This window comes from Lepus europaeus, chromosome 17, assembly GCF_033115175.1.
Source record: "Lepus europaeus isolate LE1 chromosome 17, mLepTim1.pri, whole genome shotgun sequence".
In the NCBI taxonomy this organism is placed as follows: Eukaryota; Metazoa; Chordata; class Mammalia; order Lagomorpha; family Leporidae; genus Lepus; species Lepus europaeus.
Window position 1 is genome coordinate 2,191,417 of NC_084843.1, and position 26,091 is coordinate 2,217,507.

Genomic DNA, 26,091 nt, shown 5'->3' on the forward strand with positions numbered 1-26,091 from the left:
GCGGGCGCGGGCGCGGGCCGCGCGCGGCCGGAGGGGAGCGGGTTCCGGCAGGGAGCGGCGCGGCGGCGCCCGTAGATGGCGCCCTGGCCCCACGCTAGCTCGGGAGCCGCGGCGCGGCCGGCGGCGCGCGCGCGCACGGGTCGGGGGAGGCGGCGAGGGCGCGGGGCGCGGGCCGCACGCGTGCGGTGGACGTGGATCGCGAGGCTGGGCAGGGCAGGAGGGATCAGGGTGAGCCGGCCGCTGTCACCTTTAACTCGAGGCCTGGGCACTGTGTGCGAGTGCGGGGGTGCGGGCGCTCGGGGTCCCGGGAGGCCCCGGGAGTGCGGCGATTCCCCCACGTGAGACCCCCCCAGGCGGCTGCGGCCCGGACCGTTGGCCGCTGGCACGTCTCTCCAGCGCGCGCGCGCGACCCGGCGGGCCCCTGGCGGGCGCGTTTGCCTGGATGCGGGCTGGCGGCTGCAAGGACACCAAGTTAAAAGCTGCCGTCGGGCACCGCCTGGGGGGCGGCCCGACCGGCTGGCCGGAGGCCGCCCCCGGCCCCGCACAGGGTGCAGCGCCCAGGCCCGCGCCCGCCCAGCCGCCTCGACTGCCGCGCGCGCCGCTTTGCAATGTAAATTTCAACGGGACAAATTGCTTATTAATAGTCTGGAAGAGAAGCCGCTTTCTTTCTTTCTTCTTTTCTCTATCTGTTTTTATTTCTGCATGGCCCCTAGCTATGCCCGGGGCAGCCTCGCCGCCCAGCAGTCTCCTCTTCATTTCAATATCCTAAAGAAAATGCAAATTTCCACCGTGTGGCCTTTTAAAAAGTTAAATTAGCAACAGCTTTAAGTGACTCCATTAGTATGGAAAACGTACGCAGGTTGAACGTGGGAATAGCTCCCTTTCAACAGGACTCACTCCGGCCCGCAGACCGCGCGGACCCTCGGAGCGGGTGGAGGAGCGAGTCCGGGCCAAAGGCGCATCCCCGCCGCGCGGCCCGGCCCGGCTTCTCCGCAGGGGCCGTCCTGCGGCCGCGCGCCGCCCGGAGGGGGCCGCGGGCTTGCGTGCCGTGGAAGCCGCGCGAAGGCGGGCCGGGGCTTGTGCACGCGGGAAGGTCGGAGGGCTGGGCGCGTCCCTGCGTGCGGGCGGCGTGCGCTCCCGCCGTCCTTGCCTCGTGGTCGCGGCTCCCGGAGCGGAGCCGGTTCCCCGGGCCGGACTGACCCGGGCCCGGCCTCCGGCACCCACCGCCCGGCTTCTGCGCCCCGGACGGTTGTGGCTCCGCTCGGTCAGGGCGCGGTGGAGGAGCGGGAGAAGGCGCGGGAGGAGCGGCGGGACGTGCAGGCGTTGGTGGCCGTGGCCGCCCTTCGCGTCCGGCCCACCCCGTGGCTTCCCACGGCCCCACTTCCTCCAAACGTGGCGTGGCGCGGCCTCCAGTCGCGGGTGCTGAGCCGGTCCTGCGCGCTGCCGCCCGCTTCCCTGTCCTCCACGGCGGCGGCGGGGCTCTCCGCCCCGTCCAGGAAAGAGTTAAGATTTATGGCCTGGCGGACTTGTTAGGATGTAATCTGCATTTTTTAACTACTGCGTAATAAAAAGTGAGAAGTTTTGAGACACCTTTCTTGATTATACCTTTGGCGATACTTTAGGTTTTACATTTAATTTGCATTTTGTTCTTAGTGAATATTGAAGTCTTGAGTGGAGGATTGAATTTTATTAGGACATCTGGACTGACAATATCAAATCAGACACCAGTGTCCCAAAGCATGCTAAAATTTCAGAGTTAATTAGAACGCAGTGTGTTTAATTAAAGCCAATTATAATATTTGAAATTATCTGATCGATCCGTGTTTGTACGGGTTGGGTCTGTTTAGGTGTTGATTGGCGCAGTTTGCGCGCCGTTCGATCTGGAAACTTCTCTGGGGAAAGTTTGCTTTATAAGCGGGTGGGGGCGGGCGGGCGCGGAGTCCGCGTCCCGGGCGCCGGCGGTGGCGCGTCCTGCCCGCCAGCCCTCGGGGCGGCTCTGTGCGCGGCTCGTCGCCGAAGCGCGGGGCCTCCTCGGGTCCGGGGACCCCGCCACGCGCCAGCTGTCGCTCCCAGCTCGCTGGCTCTCCCGGAGCGTTCCTGCGGGGAAGGCGACCTTGGAGGTTGCCGAGGCGCGCCGGGGGAAGGCCGAGCGCTCGCGCGTGAGATTCGGGGATTCTCGCTCTGGCTGGAGAGGCCCCGGGGCTGCTCTGAGCGGTGGGGTCAGCGAGAGTGACCGCAGGAGCCACGGAAAAGTAAGAGCAAGGAGGCAAGATCGAGCCGTTTCCCTGCTACTTTCTCGTGCTGCAGGTAGCCGAGGCGCGCCCTGGCGCTTCGAGCCCTCTGGAAGGGCCCTGGGGTTTTCCAGGGTGAGGGCTGAGCGAGCTCGGGGTCGTCGCTGCCGCTGCCCCCGGGGCCCAGCCCTGGCAGCGCAGGTTTCTCTGGAGACAGGGCGCCTGTGGGCGCTGGCCGCCGGGCCCTGTGCCGGGTGCCCGGCTCCGCCCGATTCCGGCAGGCGCACGTGGCCGGCAATTAGGACTGGGCGGTGCGGAGCGGGTTCTGCGTGCCCTGGGGTTTTGGGTTCTGCCAGGCCGAGGTGCGCCCAGCGGCTGGGGCAGGGCAGGAACCGGGGCATCCACCTGCCCCCGGGGGGCGGAGCCCGGGCGGCCCGGCTCTCGGAGGCGCCGCGCCACTCCACTCTGCCCACCCCAGGAGGCGCTGTTTGTCAAATTTGGCCGCCTTGGCAGAAGGCGCCTGCACGATTCCACTTGGAGAATTGAGCTTTCTTCCGTAGTCGGGGGTCGGGCTCGTGGAACCTGAACCGCGCAGAATAAATGTGTGTGTGGGCGGGGGGAGGTGAAGAGAACTGCGGGTCTGAGACCCTTCTATTTTCGCTTTTAACCTGTGAACTCAGCCCCCACCTTCCCGTCCGCCTGGAGCGCAGAGGAGCGGGGCCGGTGGGCGCACCCCGCGGGCCAGGGCGAAGGGCCCAGTTGTTTGCGTCTGAAGGCAGCTGGGGCGCAGGGCCTCGCTTGGGCTCTGCTACCAGATGCCTCCCAAGGGCCCAGCCGGCTGCGGCTCGGGGAGGGCGAAGGCGTGCTCTCGGGCAGGGAAAACCCACCCAAGCCCAGCTGGGCTCTCCCTTTGTGAGGGCTGATGAACAGGTTGGGGTGTCCCCGAGCCCCTGCATCGCATGGGCCGCAAGAGTCCCCGGTGCAAGGCAGACCTTGGGGCGCACTCCGGGGCCACCTCACCCTCCCGTGGTCGGCAGAGTTTGCTAGTGCGTGGTGGTCCCACGTTTCCCGCAGCTCACAGGGGTTTCGGGGTGTGTGCCTCCCAGCCCTCTGGTCTCTTTCCCGCCAGACCTACGGTCAGCCTGGTTCTGCCTTGTCGGACTCTTCCTCCAGTCCCTGCCTGTGTCCGGCGCTCTGCTGAGACCGAGGCTCCAGTGAGCGGGAGGCCCAGGGGCCTGCCCCTGTCAGCTTGACCCCAGGCGTGGAGGACGCGGGGGCGGGCTGCGCCTGCAGCTCTGTGCCGCGGCCTTGGCACTCTGGCTCTCCCTTCCCGGGAGGCTCCAAGTGACCCAGCTGAGCAACCCGGGCCTGTGGCCTTGGGTGCCGCACCTGGCCCGGCCCGCACAGCCCCTGGTGCTTGAGGTGGCTAGCAGCCTCTGCCAGGCTTCTCAACGCGGGAGATGCAGCTAATCACTTTTTGGGAAAAGGTGGTAAGGGATACGGCGGGTGCACGCGAGCAGGAAGGGTGCCCTGGAGGCAGTGGCGGCGCGGTTCCGCCGGGCTCCCTGTCCTGGAGTTTCAGGGCAGGGTGGCTTGGAGGCCGGCACCACCTGGCAGCCAATCGCCAGGCCTTGCTCCTCGCCGCCGCGGAGGAGACCAGGCACCCAAGAGGTGTGAGGGGGTGGCCCCTCGCGGCGCGCACTGAGCAGACACCGCCCGCCCCGCGGTGGGCGTCGGGGCTCGGAGCACCGGGTGGCTGGGCAGCGAGGCAGGAGTGGGCCTGGGTGCAGGCTCTGGGTCGCTGGCCAGGCTAAGGGCGGTGCCGCGGGTCAGCGGCCGGCGCGCCGCCTCAGCCGTGCGCCTCGCACGCCGCTCGCCGAGCGGAGAGCCGGGGGCGGCGGGCGCTGTCTCTTTAAGGTCACGACGTGGGGAGGACAGCTGGGCACTGGCCATCTGACTGACTCCGGCTTGACATCTGGGAGCCCACTGGTGTGTGGCACGCGAAGCGCTTGATGCCGCTATTTAAATGCAAATGTGAGGGGGCTCATTGAAGCCTCTCCCCGTAAATCCGCACAAAAGGAATACTTCCCACCCTCCGAGGCGGCGGCGGCGGCGGCGGCGCGAGGGCCACCCGTGCAAATCGCGTTGGGCGCGCGGGGCCCTGAGCGCTCGCCGCTGCCGCCGCGGCCCGCGGGGTCCCCGGCGAAGGGCAGGCCCCGCCCGGCCCGGCCCCTGGACGCCCCGGCCGCGCCCTGGGAGCGCTCTGCGCGCGGAGGTGACGCCGCGGGTCGCCGCCAACTTCCCGAGTACCGGCCTGTTCCCCCTCTGCTCCCGGCTCCCGGGCACCGGGCGCCTCGCGTTCCCCACCGCAGGGCGAGGGGGGCGGGGACGGGGCTGGGGGGGCGGGGAGGCGGCAGGGCGAGGGGACGCACTCCCCTCTCCGCTCCGGACCCTCGGGATTCGGCCCGCTCCCCCTCCCCCTCTCCGGGTGCTCTGCCTCCCTCGGGTGCCGAGCCTCGCGCCCCTGCGATGGAAAAGGTGAGGCTGGGGTGGGGGCCGCGCCTCCAGACCCCTCCGCAGAGGCCGAGGTGGGGACCCTGCCTGGGCGGCTGGTCCTCGCGCCCACAGCTCAGAGCCAGCAGTGGAGTGACAAAAAAGATAAAGTTGGTGAATGATAAAGACCGTATTTTCCACGCTTTGGGTGCGGGACCAGATGAGGTAGAAAATGAGCTGAAATGGATTCAGCCTCCGAGCCTGTTGTGAGAGCAGCTGATTCCCCCATTTCGGGCCAGATGGCTGCTGAACACAGATTTGCATTCATTTTCGCTTAATATCGTCCAAAATAGTGGGGCAGCTGCATTTGTTGTCAAAAAGGTTTAAAACCCCTTTTCTTTCTGGGGGCAGGATCGTTACCTTATGTGATGGGCTTATAGAACTTTTTTTTCCCTCTTTAGTCAACAGTATCAGATTTAGAAGGATTTGTTTTTTAAACCTCCTAATTTGGTAATCAGATTTAAATCGCCTTGGCGCGTGTAATCTGAATTAAAGATACTGTAAATGATTTTAAGCATGATACTTTTCCTGCGCGCGGGAAGGGGCACCTCCAGGCGCAAGGCTGGGCGCGCCACAAAGGAAGCATTGTTGCTCAGGTCCAACTTCATCTTTCCCGAAAAGATACTTTGCATATCCTGACAATGAGGCTCGGCCGGCCGCGCGCCCTGCGCGAGCCCCGGAAGCAGCCACGCCGCGCAGACAAAGCCTCTCCCAGCCCCACCCTGCCCGGATGCCTAACTTTGTGCGGCTTCCTTCCTCCACCGAGGCGCCGTCCCCTCCTGCGCACCGGGCTGCCGCGAGTGGGAACCGCCGCGTGGGTTAGGAACACGGAGATTTTCTTTTAATTTATCGTGAATAGTTTCCACCCAGTTTGATTTAAGGTTATTAACATTCTATAGACGGTGGCATCTTTAATATGTGGCGACCGCGTCTAAAGACTGATCTCATTACCCTCCAATAGTCATAAAATATGATTTTATTATACTTACGTATTTAATTAGACGGCCGGCACCGTAATGGGTTTTGAGATGGGACTGGCGCAACAGCTTTGGTAATTCACTTATCTTTGGCAATAGTCATTAACCCCCAACACCAGCACAATAGATTGCCGCCCGCCGCAGCTCTGTCTCCTCACCCCTTCCAGGAGGCGTGGGGGGTCCCCAGATAACGCAAATCGGACTTCGATTTCCCCGATTAATTAAAATATTAACGCACACACGCTGTCAGTTCACGAAAAAAGGGAGCGCGCCCGGACCCCGCGGGCAGAGGCTGCCTGGCCTCAAACTTGTGCCCTGAAAGCTGCGTTTTCCTCCCCTTTTTGCTTTTTTCCCTTTAAATCAAGAGGGCCTGATTTCTCTTGGCAGGGAAAGTGGCCGGGACAGCTCCCGGTGGTCCCCTGGGTCTCCGCTCCGCGTGGCACGGACGTCCTTTGGGCGGGCCGCACTCCTGGGCACCGCGTCCCGCCTGCAGGAGCTGGGCCGCCGGGCCCGAGCGTCTGCCAGCGCCCGGCCGTCTTCCCGATTCCTCGAAATCAGGTCGAGCAGACGCGCGCGCCGCGCGGTCACCCAGGCCGGGCGGCTCCCGGGGCAGGGCCCCGGCGCCCGCGGCGCCCGCTCGGCTTCTGCAGCGGCTCGCGCCGCGGAGGCACGGCCACAGCGCCCAGCGCGCAGCCGGACGGCCGGCTCCGGGTCGCCGGAGAGGCCGGGTGTGCTTCCCGTCGGCCGAGCGAGGCCAGAGCCTTCTTTGTCGCTCGCGGCGCGTCAAGGCAGGGCCGGGGACCGGGGTCTCCTGCGGCCCGTGGGGGGAGAGGGGTGCCCCTGGCGGAACCTGCGTCCGACGTGGATGTCCGGCCCGGCCCTCGGCGGCCTCCACAGGGGGAGGAAGCGTGGGGCGCCCGGCGGGGTCCAGACGGGGGCGGGCCGGCCGCGAAGCAGCCCCGGGTCTGCTTCGAAAGCAGGCAGAACCGCGCGTCCCGCCGCAGCCGGGGAGCCCGGGGCGCCCTCCCCGCCCGCGCGCCCCTTCCCGCGGCCGGCCCGCCGCTCCCCGCTTCTCCCTCTGGGGTGCCCCGGGCAGCGGCAGCCCCGGGCAGCTCTGGGCGTGCGTTCGGGCAACTTGGGGGCGCCTCGGCCTCTGCTGCCCCGCACCCCCGCCCCTGGTGTTTTGACGGTGTGGCGAGTTTTGAGGGGAGCACTCGGGGCCCCGCCGCGGCTGGGCAGGGGCTGCGTTTGTTGCTTTTCCGGGTGTCTTTGGGCTAGGGGCAACTTCCCGGGGCCGCGGCGCGTGGCCGGGGGCGGCGGCGGCGGGGCTCGCGGGGCTCGCGGGGCTCGGCCCGGCTCGCGGCGCCGTCAGGCAGTCAGTCGGCGAGCGCGGCGGCGGCGGCGGCGAGGGGCGCGGCGAGGGGCGGCCGCTCCCATATATGGCGCAGGCGCCGCCCCCCGACGTCACCCTCTGACAGCGCCGCTCCCGGGGGCTTCGAGTTTTGGCTCCCGGGAAAGGGTCCATTCCTCGGGGAGAGAGGGCTGAGTTTTGTGCGCCTCCGTCCGCTGCGCGCGCCGCTCCAGGCCCCGCCGCGCCCCGCCTGCGCCCGGGACTGCGCCGCAGCACTCACTGCCCCGTTTATTTGTCTTTGGAGCAGGCGGGCCGCGCCAGAAGCGGGCGATCCCGCAGTGTCCTGCAGCCGCGGACGCCGCCTGGCTACGATGACACCACGTTGAGCGCGCCAGCAGACAACAGCCGCCGCCGCCGCGGCCACCGCGTCCTGCTCCGCCGAAGCGCCGCCGCCGCCGCCGCCCGGAGCGCCCGGCCGCTGGTGTATGCGGCGCCTGCCCCGGACGGGCTGAAGCCGGCGGCGGGCCGGACCGCGAGCGCCGAGCAGGGCGAGGGCGGCCAGGGCTGCCGCCGGCCGCCGAGCCCCGAGCGCCGCCGCTCGCCCGAAGCGCTTTCGGCCGGGAGCTGCGGCCGCCGCCAGCAGTTTTCATGTTTGGGATTCAGGAGAATATTCCGCGCGGGGGGACGACCATGAAGGAGGAGCCGCTGGGCAGCGGCATGAACCCGGTGCGCTCGTGGATGCACACGGCGGGCGTGGTGGACGCCAACACAGCCGCCCAGAGGTACGTACCGGCCGCCCGCGCGCGCCCCGGGCCCGCGCCGCGCCGCGCCGCTCACCCGGCCGCTGTCTCTTTGCTCCCGCAGCGGCGTGGGGCTGGCGCGGGCGCACTTCGAGAAGCAGCCGCCCTCCAACCTCCGGAAATCCAATTTCTTCCACTTCGTGCTGGCGCTGTACGACAGGCAGGGGCAGCCGGTGGAGATCGAGCGGACGGCCTTTGTGGACTTTGTGGAGAAAGAGAAAGTAAGTGCGGGCGAGCGGCCGCGCCCGCCCGCTCCCGAGACGTGGGAGGCAGGCGGGGCCGCGCGCGCGGGGCGACCCCGCGCCACGTGCGGGCCGGGCCGCTGCCCCGCGCTCCCGCACTCGCTGGCGGCGCGGGGCGCGCGGACTCCAGGCGCCGCGGCGGGCCGGGGTCCTGCGGCGAGCGCGGCCTGGGGCGCTAACCCGCTTGTGTGTGGTCACTTCCAGGAGCCCAACAACGAGAAGACCAACAACGGCATCCACTACAAGCTGCAGCTGCTGTACAGCAACGGTAAGCGCGCGGCGCGGCCGCCCTGCTTCCCCGCCGCGCCGAAGGCGCACGACGCGGATGTAAACACGAAACCTTCCCCTGGCATGGGCGGAAAACAAAACATAAGCGATCGATAAGTCGATGGCACTTCACATGATTAACTGGTGCGGCTGAAGTGGGCAAGTAAACAGGGGTCGATGCGGGCTCCGGCGCGGCGTCCACTTTTAGGCGACTTTCTTTCAATTTTGCAAATTAATGTTAATTATGGGGATGGGGCAGCTCGCTGAAACCCAGCATGGCTTGATCCCCTTGTACGAGAGGTGTTTTTGTTTTTTTTTTTCTTTAAATCCTCGAGAGACGTTAGAAGGAGCTCAGATTCCCACTCAGGTTCCAGTCCATGCTTTCTGTCTTCTAAAAATAAATGACCACATGGCCCACCCGGCTCAGCAGCCAGGCCTGCCCTCTGCCAGGCAAAGTCTCCTGTGCTTTCAGTGCAAACCCGGAGAGTCTTAGCGGTTCTTACTTAAAGGAAAGGGGAAAAAAAATAAGAGAAGCGATGGGGGGGTCCCTTTCTCCCTTTGGGGGGGGGGATCGCCAACATGTGCTGCTCGGCACAGCAGCCCTGCGTCGGCCCGGGTGCCCTGCCCCAGGTGCAGGCTGAAATCCTGATGAGGATTTCTCTCTCTCTCTTTTTGTTTTTTGTTGTTGTTGTTTTTCCCCCTACAGGAGTCAGAACAGAGCAGGATCTGTATGTGCGCCTCATAGATTCAATGACCAAACAGGTGAGAAAGTTCGTGCGTCTGGGGTAGTTTGCACTGCTGAGCTGGGGCTGGTCCTGGGTTCGGAGGCCGGGGACTAACAAGTGGACCTGGCGTCTGCTTTTCATTTAGCTCCCTTGACGTGCTAATGGGAATTCCATATTTATTGGAATAAACGGAGCAATCGGGAAGGGAGTTTGTGTTGTCACCGGACAGGGCGTAGATGCTTTATTGAATGCCTTGTGCTTGGAATCACGTTCTGTCTTAATTAATTATGGTAATTCCTATTTGACAGAAATGTCAAGATGCTCCCCCCATTTGTTTTTAAGTGTTTCTGTCTCTGCTCCCCATTCGCAGTGACTCCCCCCCTGTAACAAAGCCTGCTGAGTCCTGGAGTTGGACTTGGAGGTTCATTTTTCCCCTGCTTTCCGCAGTGATGGTCCAGTAACATGAGACGTTTATTTGGATTTGAAAGTTAAATGTGTTGGGGTGAAAAGTCACCTTGTTCAACTCCCGCCCACCCTCACCTCACAGCTCCCCATCTCCATAATTCAGACTCCCAGCTCCAGGGGTCACTCCAGCCGGTCCTCGGCTCCGTGCCCCCGCCCACCCTCTGTCATTCCTTGTAAATAACATAATTATAAGCAGCGCCTTATTAAATTATTTAACCTGTCTTGGCCAACTTTTCCGATGATCACTATTGGCTATCAGTAACGTGATGAGGTGAAGACGCTCCGTTGCTGCCTGGCAGCGCGCAGTCTCGGCCGCTGGCGTTGGGCTGGACCGGTGGCGGCGGTGGTTTTAAGGGGTTCCCCCACCCCACTTTCTTAAAACAGAGAGGTTGGGGGCGTGGGGGCGTTCCCATTCCTAAATGAAACCCACCTGGCACAGACTGGCTGAAGACTGCTTCCAAGCTGGACTGCAGGCTTGGAAGTGAAAGTAGCTTCTTCGCGTTTGAGGCTAACTTTAAGAATTACGAGTGTCAAGTGAAAATGGCTCGGCGGAGCACGCGTGCCTCCCGTCCCGGAGCCAGCGCAATTAGCCTGGGTTGTATTTGCCTTCCAGAAAGTCTGTCCTCACCGGGGCAGCCAGGGCCCGAGGTTGTAGGTCTGCAGCAGCAGTGTTGCTCTGCTTGTCTCCCAGGGTTAAACAGACCCGACAGGTACCCCGGGGTCTTCTGACAGAGGTGGGGCCCGGCGCCCTCCGGTCATCACTGCACCAAGGAGCCTCTGGAGCCGGGGCTGCTGGTGGACTGGGTGCTTTTATTTCCTCTACATCAGGGCAGAATGTTTTCGGAAATCGCTGTCTAATTAAGAGGTTCATGTGGACAGCTCTCTGCTCTCAGCTCTCTGCTGCACCGGGAGGGAGGAGGCTTCGTGTTCAGCACTTTCATTGTTCATTTAGCCTTGTGCTTTTCGCAGTGTTATAAACGGGGCTGAAAATAAAGGCATTGACTCTCCTCTCACTGATGTGGATGGCAGGGGAAAAAAAAAAAAGGAAAGAAATAGTCCAGTAACTGATCAAAGAGTCAATGGCGCTGAACCGACAGTTTATGGATTTCTGTTTGTGCTACAAAATAAAAAATAAATCAAAAATAAATACGGGAATGTGTCGGAGGACAAGCGCGCTCAGACGCGCGGCGCGCCGGCCCGCCTGCCGCTGGAGCGCGGGTGCGCAGCTGGGGAGAGGGGCTGGCGGGGACCCTGGCCCGCTTCCCGGGAGGGCAGCCCCGGGCTGAGCGCAGAAAGGGCCTGGTCGGCTCGCGGGAGGAGAGCGTCCGCAGCGCCCGAGGAGCTTGGAAGTGATTTCCAGAGAATTTCCAGGGGGCGGGCACTGCGCACGGAACCACCCGCCCCTCTTGGTGGAATTTCTGCCGGGAACGAGCAGCTCCTGGCCCCCGCCTCCGCCCCTCCCCCAGTGGTGGTGTGTGTGGTTTTTTTTTTTTTTTTTTCCCTCTCTTTTTTTTTTTTTTTTCCCCTGCCTCTGTGAGGCCGGCGGTGCAGGCTCGGCCCGGGCGGGCGGCGTCGCGGGCGGCCCCCCGGCCCCGGCTCGGGTTCCCGGCGGTGGAGCCGGGCTGAGCGCCGCCGTGGGCGCGCCGAGGGCCTCGCACCATCTGGCGGAGCCTCCGCTCAAAGCCCAGCCGAGCGTGCGCGCACACACCGCCTTTTTACCCGAGAAAAATCATTGTTAGCAGTTTCAAAATAAACACCAGATTGGCTATTAGCACTTTCTTTCCAAATATCATCCGGCGAGGAGCACGTGGCCGCGCGGGCAGGGGCGCCCCGGGGCCCGGGAACTCCTGCGGGGCGCCAGCTACGCCCGGGCCCGCACGGCCACGTGTGGTTGCTGCGCCCGGGCCTCCCGCCTCGGCCCCCGGGACGCGCGTAGCGCACTGGGCCCTGGCCGGGGCTCGGGGCGGGGGCGGCCTGCCCGCGGCGGGCGCCTGGGTTTGGGACTTGGGGAGCAGCCGGGCTCCGGACTTTGCCGAGCCGGGGAGCACGCGGGCAGGGCGCATGCGGGCCTTGGCAGGACCCAAACTACTCCCCCCGCTTCGGCAGCGCGTCCTGATGGGCTTCTTGTAACGTGCAGATTGGAACTCGGTGTAGACGTTGGCCGGAGGACGCGGCCTGGAGGTGGCCGCTGCGAAGCGGGCGGCCGAGGGGGCCCGGGAGCCCCGGGTGCCGGGGCTGATGCCCGCCCGGGCCCCAGTCCCTTTCGCCCTGCCCTGAACTGCCCGCTGCTCGGGGGCCGCTGGCGCAGCTGCGGGGCTGGAGGCCCCTGGCCGACCCGGCGGGCGCCCGAGGGAGGAGGCCGGCCGGCGGGGGAGGGCAAGGCCGCCCTGGTGCAGCCCGGCTCCGGAGTGGCCGGGTCGGCAGGGTGGCCCGGTGGCCGCAGCGCCTCCCCTCGCCGGCCGTGCACCTGCTGCCCGCGAGCCCCGCCGCGCCCGGGGAGATCCTGCGCCGCGTAACCCCGGCCTCTGCTTGTCCCCCCCGCGCAGGCCATCGTCTACGAGGGCCAGGATAAGAACCCGGAGATGTGCCGCGTGCTGCTGACCCACGAGATCATGTGCAGGTGAGCGGCGGGGGCGTCCCGGCGCCGGCACCCGCCCCGCGTCGGCAAGGCGGCCGCCCGGGAGCCCGGGGCGCGGTTCTGCTCGCGGGGACGGAGCGGGCTCCTCCTCCGGCCGCGTCGCCGCGGTGCGGGCGAAGCGGAAACCGGGGCCCGGGGCCGCGGCCGTCCGGGCCTGGGCGGAGCCGGGGGTCGCCGCGACCCCCGGACGGCTTCCTTCTCGGGCTCGGTGCCCTGGGCTCCGCAGTTGCCGGTCGTGGCTGGAGAGGAAAACTCGGGCGCTTGGCCGCGGAGCGCGCGCCCGGGAGAACTGGACCGCGCGGCGGCTCGGAGCCTCGGCCCTGGAGCGGGCGCGGCGGCTGGCGCCTGCCCGGAGCTCCGCGGTTTCCCACCTGCGTTTTCCCGACCGCCGCGAGAGCTTCAGCCCCGCACGGCGAGCGCAGCGCGCCGCCGACTGGGCGCGTGTGGCGCGGGCAGCGGCCGGGCGGGCGGCGGAGGACGGGCTACAGTAGCAGGCCCCGAGCTCTGAGGGGCATCCTGCGCCCGCTGTGCGCGCCTCTGCTGAAGTGCCATTTCTGAGCAGACGCATTGTCACAGCACTAATATACAAAAGCTGACTTTTTCTCATATCAGGTAATAAATATAAATTACAACCAATAAAGTGGAATTTCTTTATTATCCACTTCTGCATGTACTGCAATTAACATGGAAGGCGCACAGATGTGATTTAAGCTCTAAGTGGGAGACTGTAGACTTTCTTTAATCACTTTAGCTGTCAGCTTTAAAAGGCTTTATATACTTTGCCTACCATATGGTGTTAATTTAACTAATTTAGACATGTAACCATTATACAAGTATGCTTTTTTAAAATGCAAGAAGCATAACATTTTTGTTTCATTTCTGCTTTAATTAAAGTTTCAATAACAGAGTTAAGGTAGGCTTAAGGAAGAAACAATGGAAGTTTGTGATAGATGGATGCATGCTTTTGTGGTTATAATTAATAAATGCCCAAAAGAAATATTGGTGGAAGGTGGCATCTTGCATCTTTTCCAGAAATAACAGCTTGACAATTAGAGGTAAACAAAAGCTGAAGCTGTGAAAAGTTATTCCCAAGCCGCCTGCCTTGCCTTCTCCTCAGTTCATTGCAAAGACAAACACCGACAACATGTTTTCCATATTTTAGCATCCCAGCGTATATGGGAGCTCCGGTTACCCTCCCAGTATTAATAGATGGCTTCAACTTTTGCTGCTTCCGGTGGAAAGTTAGATCATGAATGCAGCCCCAGAGCACGTGAGCTCCCTGGGTTTAAATGCGCAGAACTATGGGGGGGGGGGGAGTAACTGTTTTCTTGACTCCTGCAGCCTCATTGTCAGAATTCAGACAAAACAAAACAAAAAGCTACAAGCTGGGCATAAAAGGAGGCCACGCGTACTGAAACGCTGTTCACAATTGTTCCGCAGCCGGTGCTGTGACAAGAAAAGCTGCGGCAATAGGAACGAGACGCCCTCGGACCCCGTCATCATCGACAGGTAGGCGTGACTTCTTTATTTTTCAAAGCGGAACCCGGGGCAGCCGCAGGCCCCTGGGCCTGGCTTGGTTTGCAGCCGCTCCCGGTGTGCGAGGCTGGTGTGCAGCCCCTCTGTGCTCTGCGCCATTTGTTGTCCGCGTGTGTTACCATGCACAGGTGGGTTGACTTGGCAACCTGGTGGCTCGCTCTGTGGGGACTCAGTAATTGCTTGCGAGTTGTCAGGGGAAGCAGTTTCATCTGCCACTGCTCTCGCTGTGAGGAGCACTTTATGCCTAGGGAGTTTCTGGCTTTCAACCCAGAGATATGTCATAAAGTGCTTTCTGCTAATTTGTTAACAAGAGTTTCATTTTTGCATTATTTTTTTTTTTATCTCGGATGTTAGTTGAAGTTGAAACTTGGGTGGTGTTCCTGTTGTAATTGTTGCCCAGTGGTAGAATGAATTTAATCTGCTCTCAATTAGTTGGGAAATGTCTCCTAATTTTTTTCCAATTGTGGCTGTCGTTTTATGTCAAGTAGCAAATATGTAACTAACAAACCAAAGTTGTTATAATTGAAACTAATTACACACGCCGGTTGCATTTTCCAACACGGATTTCTGTAACCGGGCGGCCACGTCGCCTGCTCCCGGCCCTGCGCTCTCACCTTCCTGGGCCAGTGGGGCATCCCCTTAAGAGATCCACCGTTAGTCCTCATGGCGCTCATGTGCGTGTGTCGAAAACACCAGCCAGCTCCTCTCCCAGGGCTCACCTAAATCGGTGGGCTGCGGCGCGGGGTTGGAGGAGGGGGCTCCTTCTCCCCCACAACCGTGGGGAGCAGCAAGAGGCCCAGCGACGTTGGTACCCAAATGGAATGGATGGTGGACGTGCACACGGGACGCCAGCTTAGTGAAGCAGAGGGTTAGGCTGTTTGGAAGAGGAGTTGGATTTCAGCAGCTTTCATTACCAAGTTATCTTTTGATCATGAACTTTGCTGTCCAGTGTCTGAAAAATTAAAGCCGGAAAACTCCATGAGTTAAGCCTAAAGAAATATGCTCCAGCGGTGGAGAGAGCGCTAATGTTTGACGAGCTGGAAGAGCTGTTTGCTTAGTGGAGAATGTTCGGTATCTGACAGAAGGGACAACTCTCTTATTAGTAATCAAATAGGGTTGACCAGTTGTGGCCGTCACTCAGAGAATGGAGAACAAGTTCCACACTTTATAGAACTCCCGCTACCAAAAAAATCAATATAATTATGCTTGTTTCTGGTGGTGTGGCTATGGAAATCATGCAGCCGTGGGTTGTTGCAACAGAATTCATTTTATTTATTTATTTATTTTTGATTGGTTAAAAGTGGCTGAGCAGCTATTGGAGTCTTGTCTGGGCAGGAGGTGCTTGAAAGGGCGGCGCGTGCTTGCTTTTCCAATGCAGGGTTGTGGAGATATTTCACGTGCCAAGTAGTATTTGTACATTGAAGAAGATGGCTTGTTTTTAAATTGTGAGTTTTTAGCATTCCACAGTAATGAAGTAGCCATGTTGAATTGACCAACATTTTGGATGCTGTTTTTCCCCTGAAAAATCACGTTGGATCTGTGTAACCTGCGGTCGTTTATTGGCTACTGAAATAGCAAATAACTCTGGTGCTCAGCTTTAATCACACAGTGGGAAACATCTTCCCCGAGATATGCGGAAATGCATTCTTCATTCTCCTCTGGGTCAGTGCTGCCTTCTATTTGGTTAATTAAAATATGTGCTAAGAGTTCTCAAACCTCTGTAGCCAGGAGAAGCGTGTGATCACTTGATATTCTAGAAGCATGAGGGGAGGGGACAATGTGAAAACATTTGGTTAATGGGTTTACCATGTTTATTTGAATAAGGAGGGTTGAGGCTCCATTTGTGCGAGACAGAAATGCTTTGGAGGTCTTAATTATTGATGAAAAATCTGCTTTGCTTCTACATTCAGAGATACGATGATTTTATAGGAATTTTAATCACCTTCTATGTTAGGGATTTTAAGGTAAGAATAGTTTCATGTAATAACAAATGCACTGTACGTTTTCAGCATTCTTAAGAGAGCCGTGACTTGCAGCGACACAATAACCCTAGCATTTTGTTCTTGCTGTAAAGCCGTGTGAACGGATCGCAGTGTTGGAGCTGTCTTCAGCTTGAGGCATGTTTGTAAGAGGGAGAAAAAAAACAAAACAAAACAAAACAGAATGTAGTGTTCACTGGGGCAAGTTGTGCTAACCGGAGAGAGAAAAATACCTGCATCAGGGCAGTCTCTTTGGAGGCGTGTTTCAGTTTCATAATGACAGTCATTTCTGTGGGCTGTGGGTTTCCTCCAAAAATCAGCTGCCTGCGCTGAGTTTCCCCGTGAGTGCTGGAGTCCAGCGTCCTGTCAGGTTGGAGAGTCAGGTCACAGGTCTCCACCCGCGGTGTCGCCACGTGGTTAGTTGGCTTAAAAAAGAATTATATACCTTGTGCTCTTCGGCTCCTTGTGGCCTTTGGATACGTTTAGCAGGTTCTGACCAGATAAGGCCTATTTGTCCCCAGGATATAAACCAATAATTCCAACCTGAATTGAGATCAATGGGCCTGCGTTTGTTCTCGCCCATCCCGAGCCTCCTCCGCACGTCCACACTGCTTTTCTGTGTTATGACAACAGTGAGGGAAGCTCCTGGCCCTGGCAGGGCAATCCCATTCTATAGACACGGGTGCCTTAAATCAATTAACGACGCGGTTTGGTTTAGGTGTCTTTCTGAAGCATAGACTGCTTAGGAACAACACAGAGTGCGGATGTCACCCATCGCAGAGCCCTTTTAGATGTGCTGTGAAGGCTCTGCTCGTGTTAACCGTTTTCTTTCTCATAAAACATTGCTAGAGAAACAATTATTTTTTTACAGCTCCACAGATATAATTATGCTGTGGTGTGTTTGAAACATGTAGCAACTTACAGGGAAGAAGTAACGCTGTAGAGAGACGCTCAGTGAGGAGATAGCGCAGACACAAGTACCTGTGGCAAAGGTGGTGCTTGGAAGTGAGAAGGAACACCCGCACCCAGGCTTTGTGTACAAACAGGCGCGCGTGCAAAGACACGCGCACATGCACACACACACACACGCAGGATTTTTTACGGTGCTGCTGGAGAGGATGGGAGTATCATTTTCCTCATGGAATAATGTTTTCTGGGAAAACACAAAAGCAGATGGTCTTCGTTAGGAACACCCATTGTCCACATATCCCAGCTATGAACAGATAAATCTCTCCTGTTTCACCGTACATTCCAAGGGCTGCAAGTGATTACAGGATGGCGGTGGAGCTGCTAAACCAAAACCACACTTGGGCTCACGCCGCTCGCCCGTGCCATCCCAGTCTGCTTTCCTGGGGCTGTGGCGGTGCCCGGGAAGGAGCATCCTCTTTTCCTTCCCCTTGGGTGCCGGGCCTAGGGAGACAGAAGGTGCAGGGTCCAACTGTTGCCGGCTGGGGAGGCCCACCGTGGAGGGCACAGGAGCAGGGGCCGGGCCGTGCACGGTGGGCTGCACGCGGTGCCGGGAGCAGCTCGGCGGGCGGTTCCAGATGGCACCGTCTCCTGCGTCCTGCTAGCTGGCATCTCTGTGGCAGGCAGTGCCCCCCCCCCCCCCAATAAATCTGGCACCGGTCTCTAGAGTTTGGGAGACTTATCATTCCAAGTCTGTCCTACTTTCCTGTCTGGAAGCCAGACATCTGTTTATCCCATTTTCTTTCATACAGAGTTTGGAATAGCTTTGTTTTTTTTTTTTTTTTTTTTTTTTGGGGGGGGGATATTGTGTGTGCGCGTGAAGTTTTGTCATATTTAACAGCTGTTACAAAATTTCAGCCCTGTGGGCTCTGAAAATACTTTTCAGCTGACCTCAGATTTTTATACATAATTGACGTTGGACTGTAAAGGAATATTATTTGCTTAACCTCTCATTGTCTGTGATTTCACATTGTCTGTCGTCTGGTGACCTAACTACCCACAGCCTTAACTCTGCGCACCCCAGCCTTCACAGCCTCCCTGGATGCGCTGGTGCGTTTTAAGTTTGCTCCTTTAAAGTGGCTGCAAAATGGTAGCCCAAGTCTGAGTTGGAGATTTTCTCTTCCTTTCTTTTTCTTTCTTTCTTTCTTTTCTTTTTTTTTTTTTTTAGTCAACAGTGTTTCCTTTCACTTCCTGTCACAAAGGTCAAAGAGAGCCGACCTTTGCTGGCAGTCCTGCCCGCTGAATTATTCATGGGATTGACTTTTTGTCAGCACACACAGTTGTGCTCTGGGACATTTTATTCATTTACCTCATTTAAAGCGCCTTTCTGCACCTGTTCAAGTATTAATATCATGTAATTTGGGCCTAATGCCGATTTTGCTGAACACTCATTATATTTTTTATTAGCTATATTTCCAAACGATTATGTATGATTATTACCAAGCCTTGCAAACAGCACTGGGTTATTCCCTAGCCCTTTACATCTTCTTGTCAGGCTGTTTTCAGAAGCAGGGAGGATAAACATTTGACCAGTCCCAATGTTTTTATTCCTACTCCATCTCCGAGCAGAGAACTTGCAGCTCCCTCCCTCATGGCTTTGCACGAGCGTGATTAAATCCAACTCCGCCGAAGCTGTACAAATGCCAGCATTTATAAGGTCAACGCTTTTGTTAAAAATGCTATGTAAATGAGGCTCTGCAAAAAGGGACATTAAATAAAATTAAATTCATTGTCTTCTTTAATGTCATTTACATTTTGGCTAAGCCCCGGCCTGTCAAGAAGGATTTTAAAAATAATTTTAATTACACATCATTTAGGGATCCAGGGTTTTCTATTCAGTAGCATTTGGATAACCTGCAGCACGGAGACTGCGTATTAACTTCCGAAATGACAAGTTGTCATTTCATCTGCATAATGCAACGACAACAGTAGAGTTTGCTGGTGATTTCCCCGTCTCCGTTTTCTTGAAGCTGGGACTGTCGTGGTGGCCTCAGGACCCTGGGGTCCTCTCTGGCCTTGGCTGTGTGTTCCCAGGGCTCCACGGTTCAGGGGCTGTTTTAATACATGGGGACTACAGAGATGGGAAAACGTTGGCCAGAAATTTGGCGATGTGAAAGCGCACTTGGATGAATGGACGTGGCTACAAAGAATCCGATTCTGGCTCGCACCGGCCCCGTCTGGCTGCGCCGGGCTCAGGTGTGAAAGGCTGTTTTATTCCCTGGCATGCCGGTGCAGAGAGGCAAAAAGTTCACCGCGTTCATTCATCCCTTAACATTTTTTTTTTTCATAAACTTCAGAAAATAAACAGACAAGGAAGAGCCGCTTTATTGGGCCACAATGACGTGCTTTCATTTTGAGAGGGAGCCACCGGGAACAGTGCCCACTCTGTGTTCCCTTCTGCCCGTAACCCCCGCGACCGGAGCGTGCATCCCGCGTGCCACATCTGTGTGTGCACCGCCACCGTGTGCCACCACTGGCGTGGGCGCCCGCCGCCATGCCCGGTGCCTGTGTGTCTGGTCCGGGCTGGGGAGGCCTGTGAGGATGGATGGGGGCCTGGCCTGGGTGAGGACTCCACGGGTTTGCAAACCAGCCACGTGCCCACAAGGACTTCCGCAGTGCTCCTTGCTGGCTGGGGTCCCCTTCAGCTCCTGCAAGGGCGAATGTGCCTGGTGCTGCCTGCACAGGGCCACGGCAGGCAGGCAGGCAGGCAGGCAGCCGGGTATGAAAACGCAGGGGTGGAGGAGGGGAGGGGCGGGGAGCAGGGCTGTCAGAAGCTATACTCCAGGAGGTATGTTGACGCAAACCATCCGCGCCTCTGCAGCAGCCTTATCAGGTGAAGAGCAAAGACGTGGCAGAGCCTGTAATTGTGTTAGGGTGGCATGGATGAATTGGATTACCTCGAGGAAAGCCGTCCAAACTCAGAGCTCTGGTACGCATGCTTACAGGAAGCCAATAATTACTCTCTGTGCACCAGAAGATAATTGGGCTGGCCAGAGGCCTTCTCATGACGCTAGGAGAGCGGGGAAGCTGGCCTTGTCACGTTTAGCCACCAGCCAGGGGGACGGTGATCCTTGTAGGTGCTGTAATTTTCGGTTACTTTTCAAAGACGGTGAATAATTTATCAGCATTCAAACTCACAGTGGCAATGGGAGGCACATTGGAGCGGCTGGAAATTCCAGGCTGCGGCGATGGGAGTGCAGACAGGAAGTGACTGACAAGTGGGGCTAAGGAAAGGAAAACTGCAGGTGCTTAACCTGCGCTCGCCAAGCTCCACAGAACGGAAGCCGTTCACCCCACGGCGCCCAGAGCACAAGCTCCTCTTGTTTGTTTATCTTAATAGCAAATCTCCCCAAAATGCTTGCGGTCAGCCTGGCTGGAACGAGGCGCTGTGTTGGCCTTGTGGATGCTTCCGAGCTGTCGTTGGGAAAGGCGAGTGGAGGAGTCGTGTGGGTTAAGGGTCTGGTGGTTGCTTTTTAGACTTTGGGGTGAGCAGCGTTCATTACGCTGCAGAAATGGAAAAAAAAATTTCTTCTGAACTATTTATTCAGAAGACAGGCCGTCGTATCTATCAAAACGGTGACTGTTGTAAATTTGCCAGTAACTCGATGAACAGCCCTGTGTGCATGGTGGGGGGGGGGGCTCATTTCCCCTTCCCTTTAAAAACAAAACAAATGAGAAGCTGCCCCTCCGAGTCCTTCCCTGGAAGCTGCTCAGCCAGAAAATGCCCCGAGTCCACGCGGTGTGGAGCGGGAACAGCAGCGGGGCGCGCGGCCTCCCCAGCCGCCGCTCGGAAATGAGTTTAACATGTGGGAAAGGAAGGGGCGCGCGCCGCGCTGTGGTGGGACACGGAGCCCGGGCCGGCTGGCGGAAGGAGTCGGCTCCAGCGTGTCTCTGCTGGAGGACCCAGGGAGCCCGCACATCTGGGGAGAGGCCCTGCTTCTGCCCAGGCGGGCAGCTCCAGCCGCCGCCCCTCCCCCGCGCCCCCCGCCCGCGCCTGCCTGCATTTTCCCATCTCTCTCTCTCTCTCTCTCTCTCTCTCTCTCTCTCTCAGCAGCCAGCAGCTGGGGGCAGGGTGCCGTGTTACAGCCACACAGCACAGCTCGGCTCTGGCAGCGTTTCAGGCCCTCAGCACGCTCGCCCTGGTGATGCCGGGTTTAGCAGGGGCACACGCCAGCCCTGACCTCCGGGGCCTGCACTCTGAGTCGAGGTTCCCACAACAGTTTTGTGCAAAAACTGCACAGCCTCCGTGTTTCTGTAAGTTGTCATTGAACGGGGGCCCTCTGCAGAGAGGGCCAGTCTGGATAGCACAGCGCCACCGAGATGCAGCTCTGGAGCGTGTGCCTGGTGCAGGGCCATCTCTGGGGGACGGGTGTGCAGTGGAGCCTGGGATCTGACTCTGGGCGTGAGCGGGCAGCGTGGGGTCACCCCGCCCCAGGAGCTCTGCCCCAGGCCTCCTGGAGCAGCATCCTGTGAACCCACGAAAGGCACCCCTCTTGTTTGAGGAATACCCGGGAAGCTCTCCTGGTCTTCTTGGTATTAGGGTTGTGAGTGCTTCTCAGCGGGCCTGGTTTTCGGAGGGGCTCCTCGGGTTAGCCCCCCTAGGCTCTCCAGACCTTCCGTGCCAGGGGACATGGCTACCAGGAGCCGGGAGCCATTCTGACAGGTGACAGGTTCTAGGCTGTCGTTCAGAACCACATGTGCCACGCTGCAGGACACCCGGGCCGGGAGGAAAGACAGGAGACACCGACAGCTAGAGGCCAGCCAGGGATGTTGATGCTATGCCCTTAGCTTGGGGTCTGTCTCTGCATCCGATGTAGGTTTTTGAAGGTGTCCCCTTAACACTTAAAGGCAACCGTCTATTTTTTAGAACTGAAAAACCTGCAGAAAGTACAGAGTTCCCGTGCCCCCACCCCAGTGCCCGGGTGCTGACACCTGCCCTTGGTGTGGGGTGTTTGTCACCGTTGAGCCAACACTGATTCATGGTTATTAACTAAAGCTCACAGTTGCACAGGGGCTTCGATCCCGGTGTGCGTGCGTCCTGTGGGTGTAGACAAATGCACAGTGGCAGGTCCCCCCCCTCCCCCCAGTCATCCCTAAAAACCCCCTGTGCTCGCCTCACTCCCCTCCCAGCGCCCCGGCAGCCACTTGCCCTCTGACTTTCTCCATCGTTGTGCATTTCCGGACCGTTGTGCAGTTGGAATCGCACATTACGTGGCCTTTCAGACTGGCTGCTTTCCTGAACAGAATCCTTTCACGTGTCCTTCGTGTCTTTTCGTGGCTCTGTCGCTCGCTGACAGTGCTTCCCGGACTTCCTGGGGTTCTGGGCAGTGGGCTGCTGTCTTTATGCCTTGGTGCTTTGTAGTGGAGTCTGACTTTGCCCCGGAGCGTGGGCTTGGTTGTTTGGGTGTCGTCTGTGGGGCCCTCGTGGCTTCTGGAAGCTTACGCATCCCACGTCTTCTTTTTTAATTTGTAAGCGCTTGGTTCCTTTGCAAAGAAAAGAAAGCATTTTAACTTCATGCTAAAAAATGTATTTAAGTGGCGTGGCTCCATGAGACTTGTTTCCGGCGTGGGGGGGTAGTTCCTGAATAATACTATTTTAGAACATTTAAACAGCATAGGCCAGCGTAGGAGAAGGATTAAATCATCAGGCGGCCAGTATACTGTACCGTGGCATAAAAACGGAATGAACCCAGCATTCAGTGTAGCTGTTGGCTTTTTTGGTTTAATAAATTAAACTACAAATTTTCCTAATTGCCAAACAAAATGTTAGGCTAGCTTTAGCCATTGCTGACAGTAAAACACAACATAAAACCTGCTGAGTTATATGTGGTATTTAATACGAGACAGAGTAATGCAAAGGTTTTTATGGTTAAGTATGAATTCACACCCACAGCATTTGTTTCACATTAGGAAAGGTTGGTAAATCAGATCAGCGTGCCGGGATGGGGTGGGCCCCTGCTGGCCTCTCTTCCTTGATATTTGGTTATTGGAAGTGCTGCCAAAGGGAGCTCCCTGTCCATTTCCATTTTCTCAATGAAGCGATCCGGCCTCTGACATGAGGAAGATTGGGTCAGGAAACAAGCGGGGCATTGGATTGGACATGCTGCTTGTCCCCACCGTCTGAGGTCACCAGCCTGATCCGGCCACTGGGCTGCAGCCATCGGTCCCCGAGCCGGGGGTCTCCCGCTGGTGCCGGCCCCAGGGAAAGGTTTGGGACCTGGGAAAGTGCTTTCGATGGGGGTGGGGGGGCGGCAGTCACTACCATTTATTAAATTTGACAAGCAGGTTCTAAATATAACAGCCCTTTCCCCAAAGATCACTACTTGGAACAAATAAATGAGTTATGCAAGTTAATGACGTGCCTTTGTGTAGCTGCCCGCCTTCCTCCCCCCGCCGGTGGGCCACGGACCCTCTCCCACTTGCCTGGGTCACCAGAGTCCTCGTACCCGGCGTGGGGCCCCTCCCGGGGGACAGCCAGCCAGCGGCAATCGGAGAAAAGGCTTTAAAATAAAAACCAAGTTGCCTTGGATCAGAATGTTATGACACATTGATATGTTTTCTAGGTTTAAAATACTTCTTCCCTACAGGATCGGGAATAAAGCGAGGCGTACGAGTGAGTGTCACTTGGAGGGGCCTTTACCAGGGCTGTGGGCGGGTCCAGGGTGTTTGCCACCACTCCGTTGTGCTTCCCGGCAGTTAACACAGCATCCAGAATCCGGTTCCAGCCCCACACACGCTGGCTCCCATCTATTAGGCCGCGCGGTCACTGACTGGCATTGTCTCGGACTTGTGTGTGAGGGTAATTTATTGCGTGTGCTGGGGGTCAGCCAGAGTTGGCCACTGGGCAGAGTGGATCCGCGGGCGGCCAGGATGGAGGTTCTAGAAATGAGGCGTGGGGAAGCCGGCACTTGTGACTTTAAAACTGCTGCAGCCTTTTTAATCACGTTTTGATTTATTCCCTGTGACGTCACTTGCCTTACTCTCAGCCTCTGTCTGTTTTTAACAAATCAGAGCCAGCAGCAGGAGTGTGTGTGTGTGTGTGTGTGTGTGTAAGGAAATGGTAGCACTATCTTCCACCGAGTGGAAACTTTCACTAATGCCCGGAGTAAAATGTTGTCCGCGGCCTCCTCGAAACGTGCAAGCGCTCCGCGGAGGAGACAATGCTTAACTGTTCCCTCCTCGTCATCGCGGGTTTCGTTATCAACTTGAGGAGAAAGGCTTGTTTAGGCGAAAATAATGATCATAAATAGAGCTGTGTACCGGGGCTCGCAGGAGTGTGACAGTGCCTGCTCCCAGGACCTGCAGTCCCGAGGAAATATGAGCGTTGTGAACCAGGGAAGCAGTAATTATCTTTCAGTGAAGAACGTGCGCTGGTGTCGGGTGATGAATTGATCGCAGATTGGGAGCGTGGTTTAACTGTCATGTTGCAGAGATAAGAGAGAGCTCCGGGATTGCGCCTCGCTTCTGCTAGTTCACAGCCAGCCAGTTTATTAGCACAAATCCCAAATGTTTAGTAAACTCATTAGGTTCCATCTAATACTAATTTATCATCATAGATGGAACCCGGGCAGTGGAGGCCGGAGGACGGCGTGGAATCCCCCTGATTTACGGAGCCTTCTGATCAGTCGCCTCCCACGCGCCGCCATTCTTCTCCAGATGCGTTAATGGGCCCGAGTGATCCTCGGGGTGATCCTCGGGGTGATCCTCGGGGTGATCCTCGGGGCTAGGGCGCAGCCGTCGGGCAGGGTTCTCGGAGTTATCTTCCCGGGGATGGTTATCTGAAAGGTTGAGAAATCCTATATGGGCGGATGTGCGGGAGCTTGGGTTTGGGACTGCCTCTCCATCTCTTCCCCTCCCACCTCCCCCTGCTTCCCCCCCTCCCCCTCCCCGCCCCTCCCCTCCCCTCCCATCTTCCTTCTTCCTTTTACAATCTGGTCGCAGAGTCGAATTCAAAGAATTTCCCTGCAAAATCGGTTTACGAAGAAATGCATCATGGTGCATAAATGTCAAGTACAGTTTACTCTAAACTTCAGACAGTGTTTTTCTTTTAAAAAATCAAGCTTTAAATGCCCAGCCCTCCTGACATTTTCGTACATATTCTATAGTGTTTTCCAAGAGGATAATAACCTTTGCTCGATCCTAGGCAACAGCTGCAAAGATAATGAAATTCTTATGATATTTCACCAGGTAAAATGTGAATTGCAGAAGAAAAGCTATTGAATTTTTATGGATCTTAATCGCATAAAATGAGATTCATGGGGCATACGTGTAACTATACTCGGTGGACCAGCGGGCTGCAGCTGCAGGGAGGAGTCTCTGTGCGGCGCAAGGGGCGCTCCAGCTTCCACGGAGAAAAGGCTCCCCAAACGCTGCCTGCAGCTGCCCTGAGAGTGATAATGAAATATGACAGAAATCTCCTTGCGCTGGATCAGTGGCAAGAGAGGTCCTACACCGCCGATATTAATTCATCTGACTTATGTTCCAGGTCTTGATTTACCTTATGATTAAAAACTTCTGCAGGTTTGCTCACCAATTGAAATCAGATCTCATCCGCAGCCCAGCGGTATTGATCCCTATTTAACATCAAGGCTCAGAATTGATTGGCATTGATTAACAATAAAAGTGCTCTCCTCCATGTCCAGCCGCAGAGCCAATATTCTGAGAGAGGTGCTCGCTGGCGTTGACCAATCGGAAAAGAGAAATGGCCCCACCTGCAAATAAACAATATATTTTAATGTTATTGTAACTGGATGCTGGACCAGCAGTGCAGATTGATTTTATTCTCGTTGTATAAGATAAATATCTTTAATAAAATTCTCATTTTATTTAGGATTTTACAGGAGTAACTTGATTACTAGAATAGTGATATTTTTCTTTTCCCATGGTGTAAAAAATGGATTAAAACATAAAGGCTATAATAGCATAACAGTAGAGGTGAAATGTTAATCAACTCAGAAATCACGCATCGGGCGGGAAAGTCTGGGGACATATTTCACCCGTGGAGACACGCGCGGCGCCCCCAGGGCTGCTGGCTTTGTGGTTCGGCTGGGTCCGCCGAGGGCTGGCCACAGCGCGCCGAAGCTGCTCCCGGGTCCGAGCCCAGAAGCCGGGAGGGGACTGCACCTCGTCTTCTGTTTTGTTCCCCACTGTGGGGGTAGACGCGGCCTGTGGTTTCTAACGATCCCTATAATTAACAGCAGAGGCTGGAAAAGTGTAGGAAGGGGAGAGAGGTCAGAGAGTTCTCGCACGCTGAACTTTAGATGTGGGTGCCGGGGGTTGGCCTGGCCCGCGAGCCGGACGGTTGACTCGGGGCAGCCCGTTGGCACGCCTCTAAGGACGTGAAGGCAGCCGGGAGCGAGGG

General features: G+C 57.7%; 2 protein-coding genes across 11 annotated transcripts in view; one reads left to right on the plus strand and one right to left on the minus strand.

The window, feature by feature from the left end:
* Positions 1 to 1,843: 1,843 nt before the first annotated feature.
* On the minus strand, positions 1,844 to 7,762 carry LOC133776314 (collagen alpha-1(I) chain-like). The gene is made up of 6 exons (XM_062215157.1): positions 7,393 to 7,762; positions 6,209 to 7,288; positions 4,542 to 4,625; positions 4,324 to 4,494; positions 2,293 to 2,438; positions 1,844 to 2,185 (listed from the first exon to the last, which is right to left on the minus strand). Exons 1-6 carry the CDS (start codon positions 7,760 to 7,762, stop codon positions 1,844 to 1,846), a joined length of 2,193 nt encoding a protein of 730 aa, XP_062071141.1.
* The window catches only part of EBF3 (EBF transcription factor 3), a 130,263-nt gene continuing 111,868 nt past the window's right edge, over positions 7,697 to 26,091 (plus strand). For all 10 annotated transcript variants that reach the window (XM_062214475.1, XM_062214478.1, XM_062214476.1 and 7 more), the window contains exons 1-6: positions 7,697 to 7,894; positions 7,977 to 8,133; positions 8,359 to 8,422; positions 9,128 to 9,183; positions 12,158 to 12,231; positions 13,690 to 13,758. In XM_062214475.1, coding sequence (XP_062070459.1) covers positions 7,761 to 7,894; positions 7,977 to 8,133; positions 8,359 to 8,422; positions 9,128 to 9,183; positions 12,158 to 12,231; positions 13,690 to 13,758 — 554 coding nt within the window. In that variant the 5' untranslated portion in view covers positions 7,697 to 7,760. The remainder of the gene's footprint in view (positions 7,895 to 7,976; positions 8,134 to 8,358; positions 8,423 to 9,127; positions 9,184 to 12,157; positions 12,232 to 13,689; positions 13,759 to 26,091) is intronic.

Coding starts and splice junctions, on each gene's coding strand:
- LOC133776314 (XM_062215157.1), bottom strand. CDS start 7,762: ATGAAAACTGCTGGCGGCGGCCGCAGCTCCCGGCCGAAAGCGCTTCGG. Junction 7,289..7,392: donor AAAGACAAATAAACGGGGCA/GTGAGTGCTGCG, acceptor TCTCTCCCCGAG/GAATGGACCCTTTCCCGGGA. Junction 4,626..6,208: donor GTGCGGCCCGCCCAAAGGAC/GTCCGTGCCACG, acceptor CCGCCCCCCCAG/CCCCGTCCCCGCCCCCCTCG.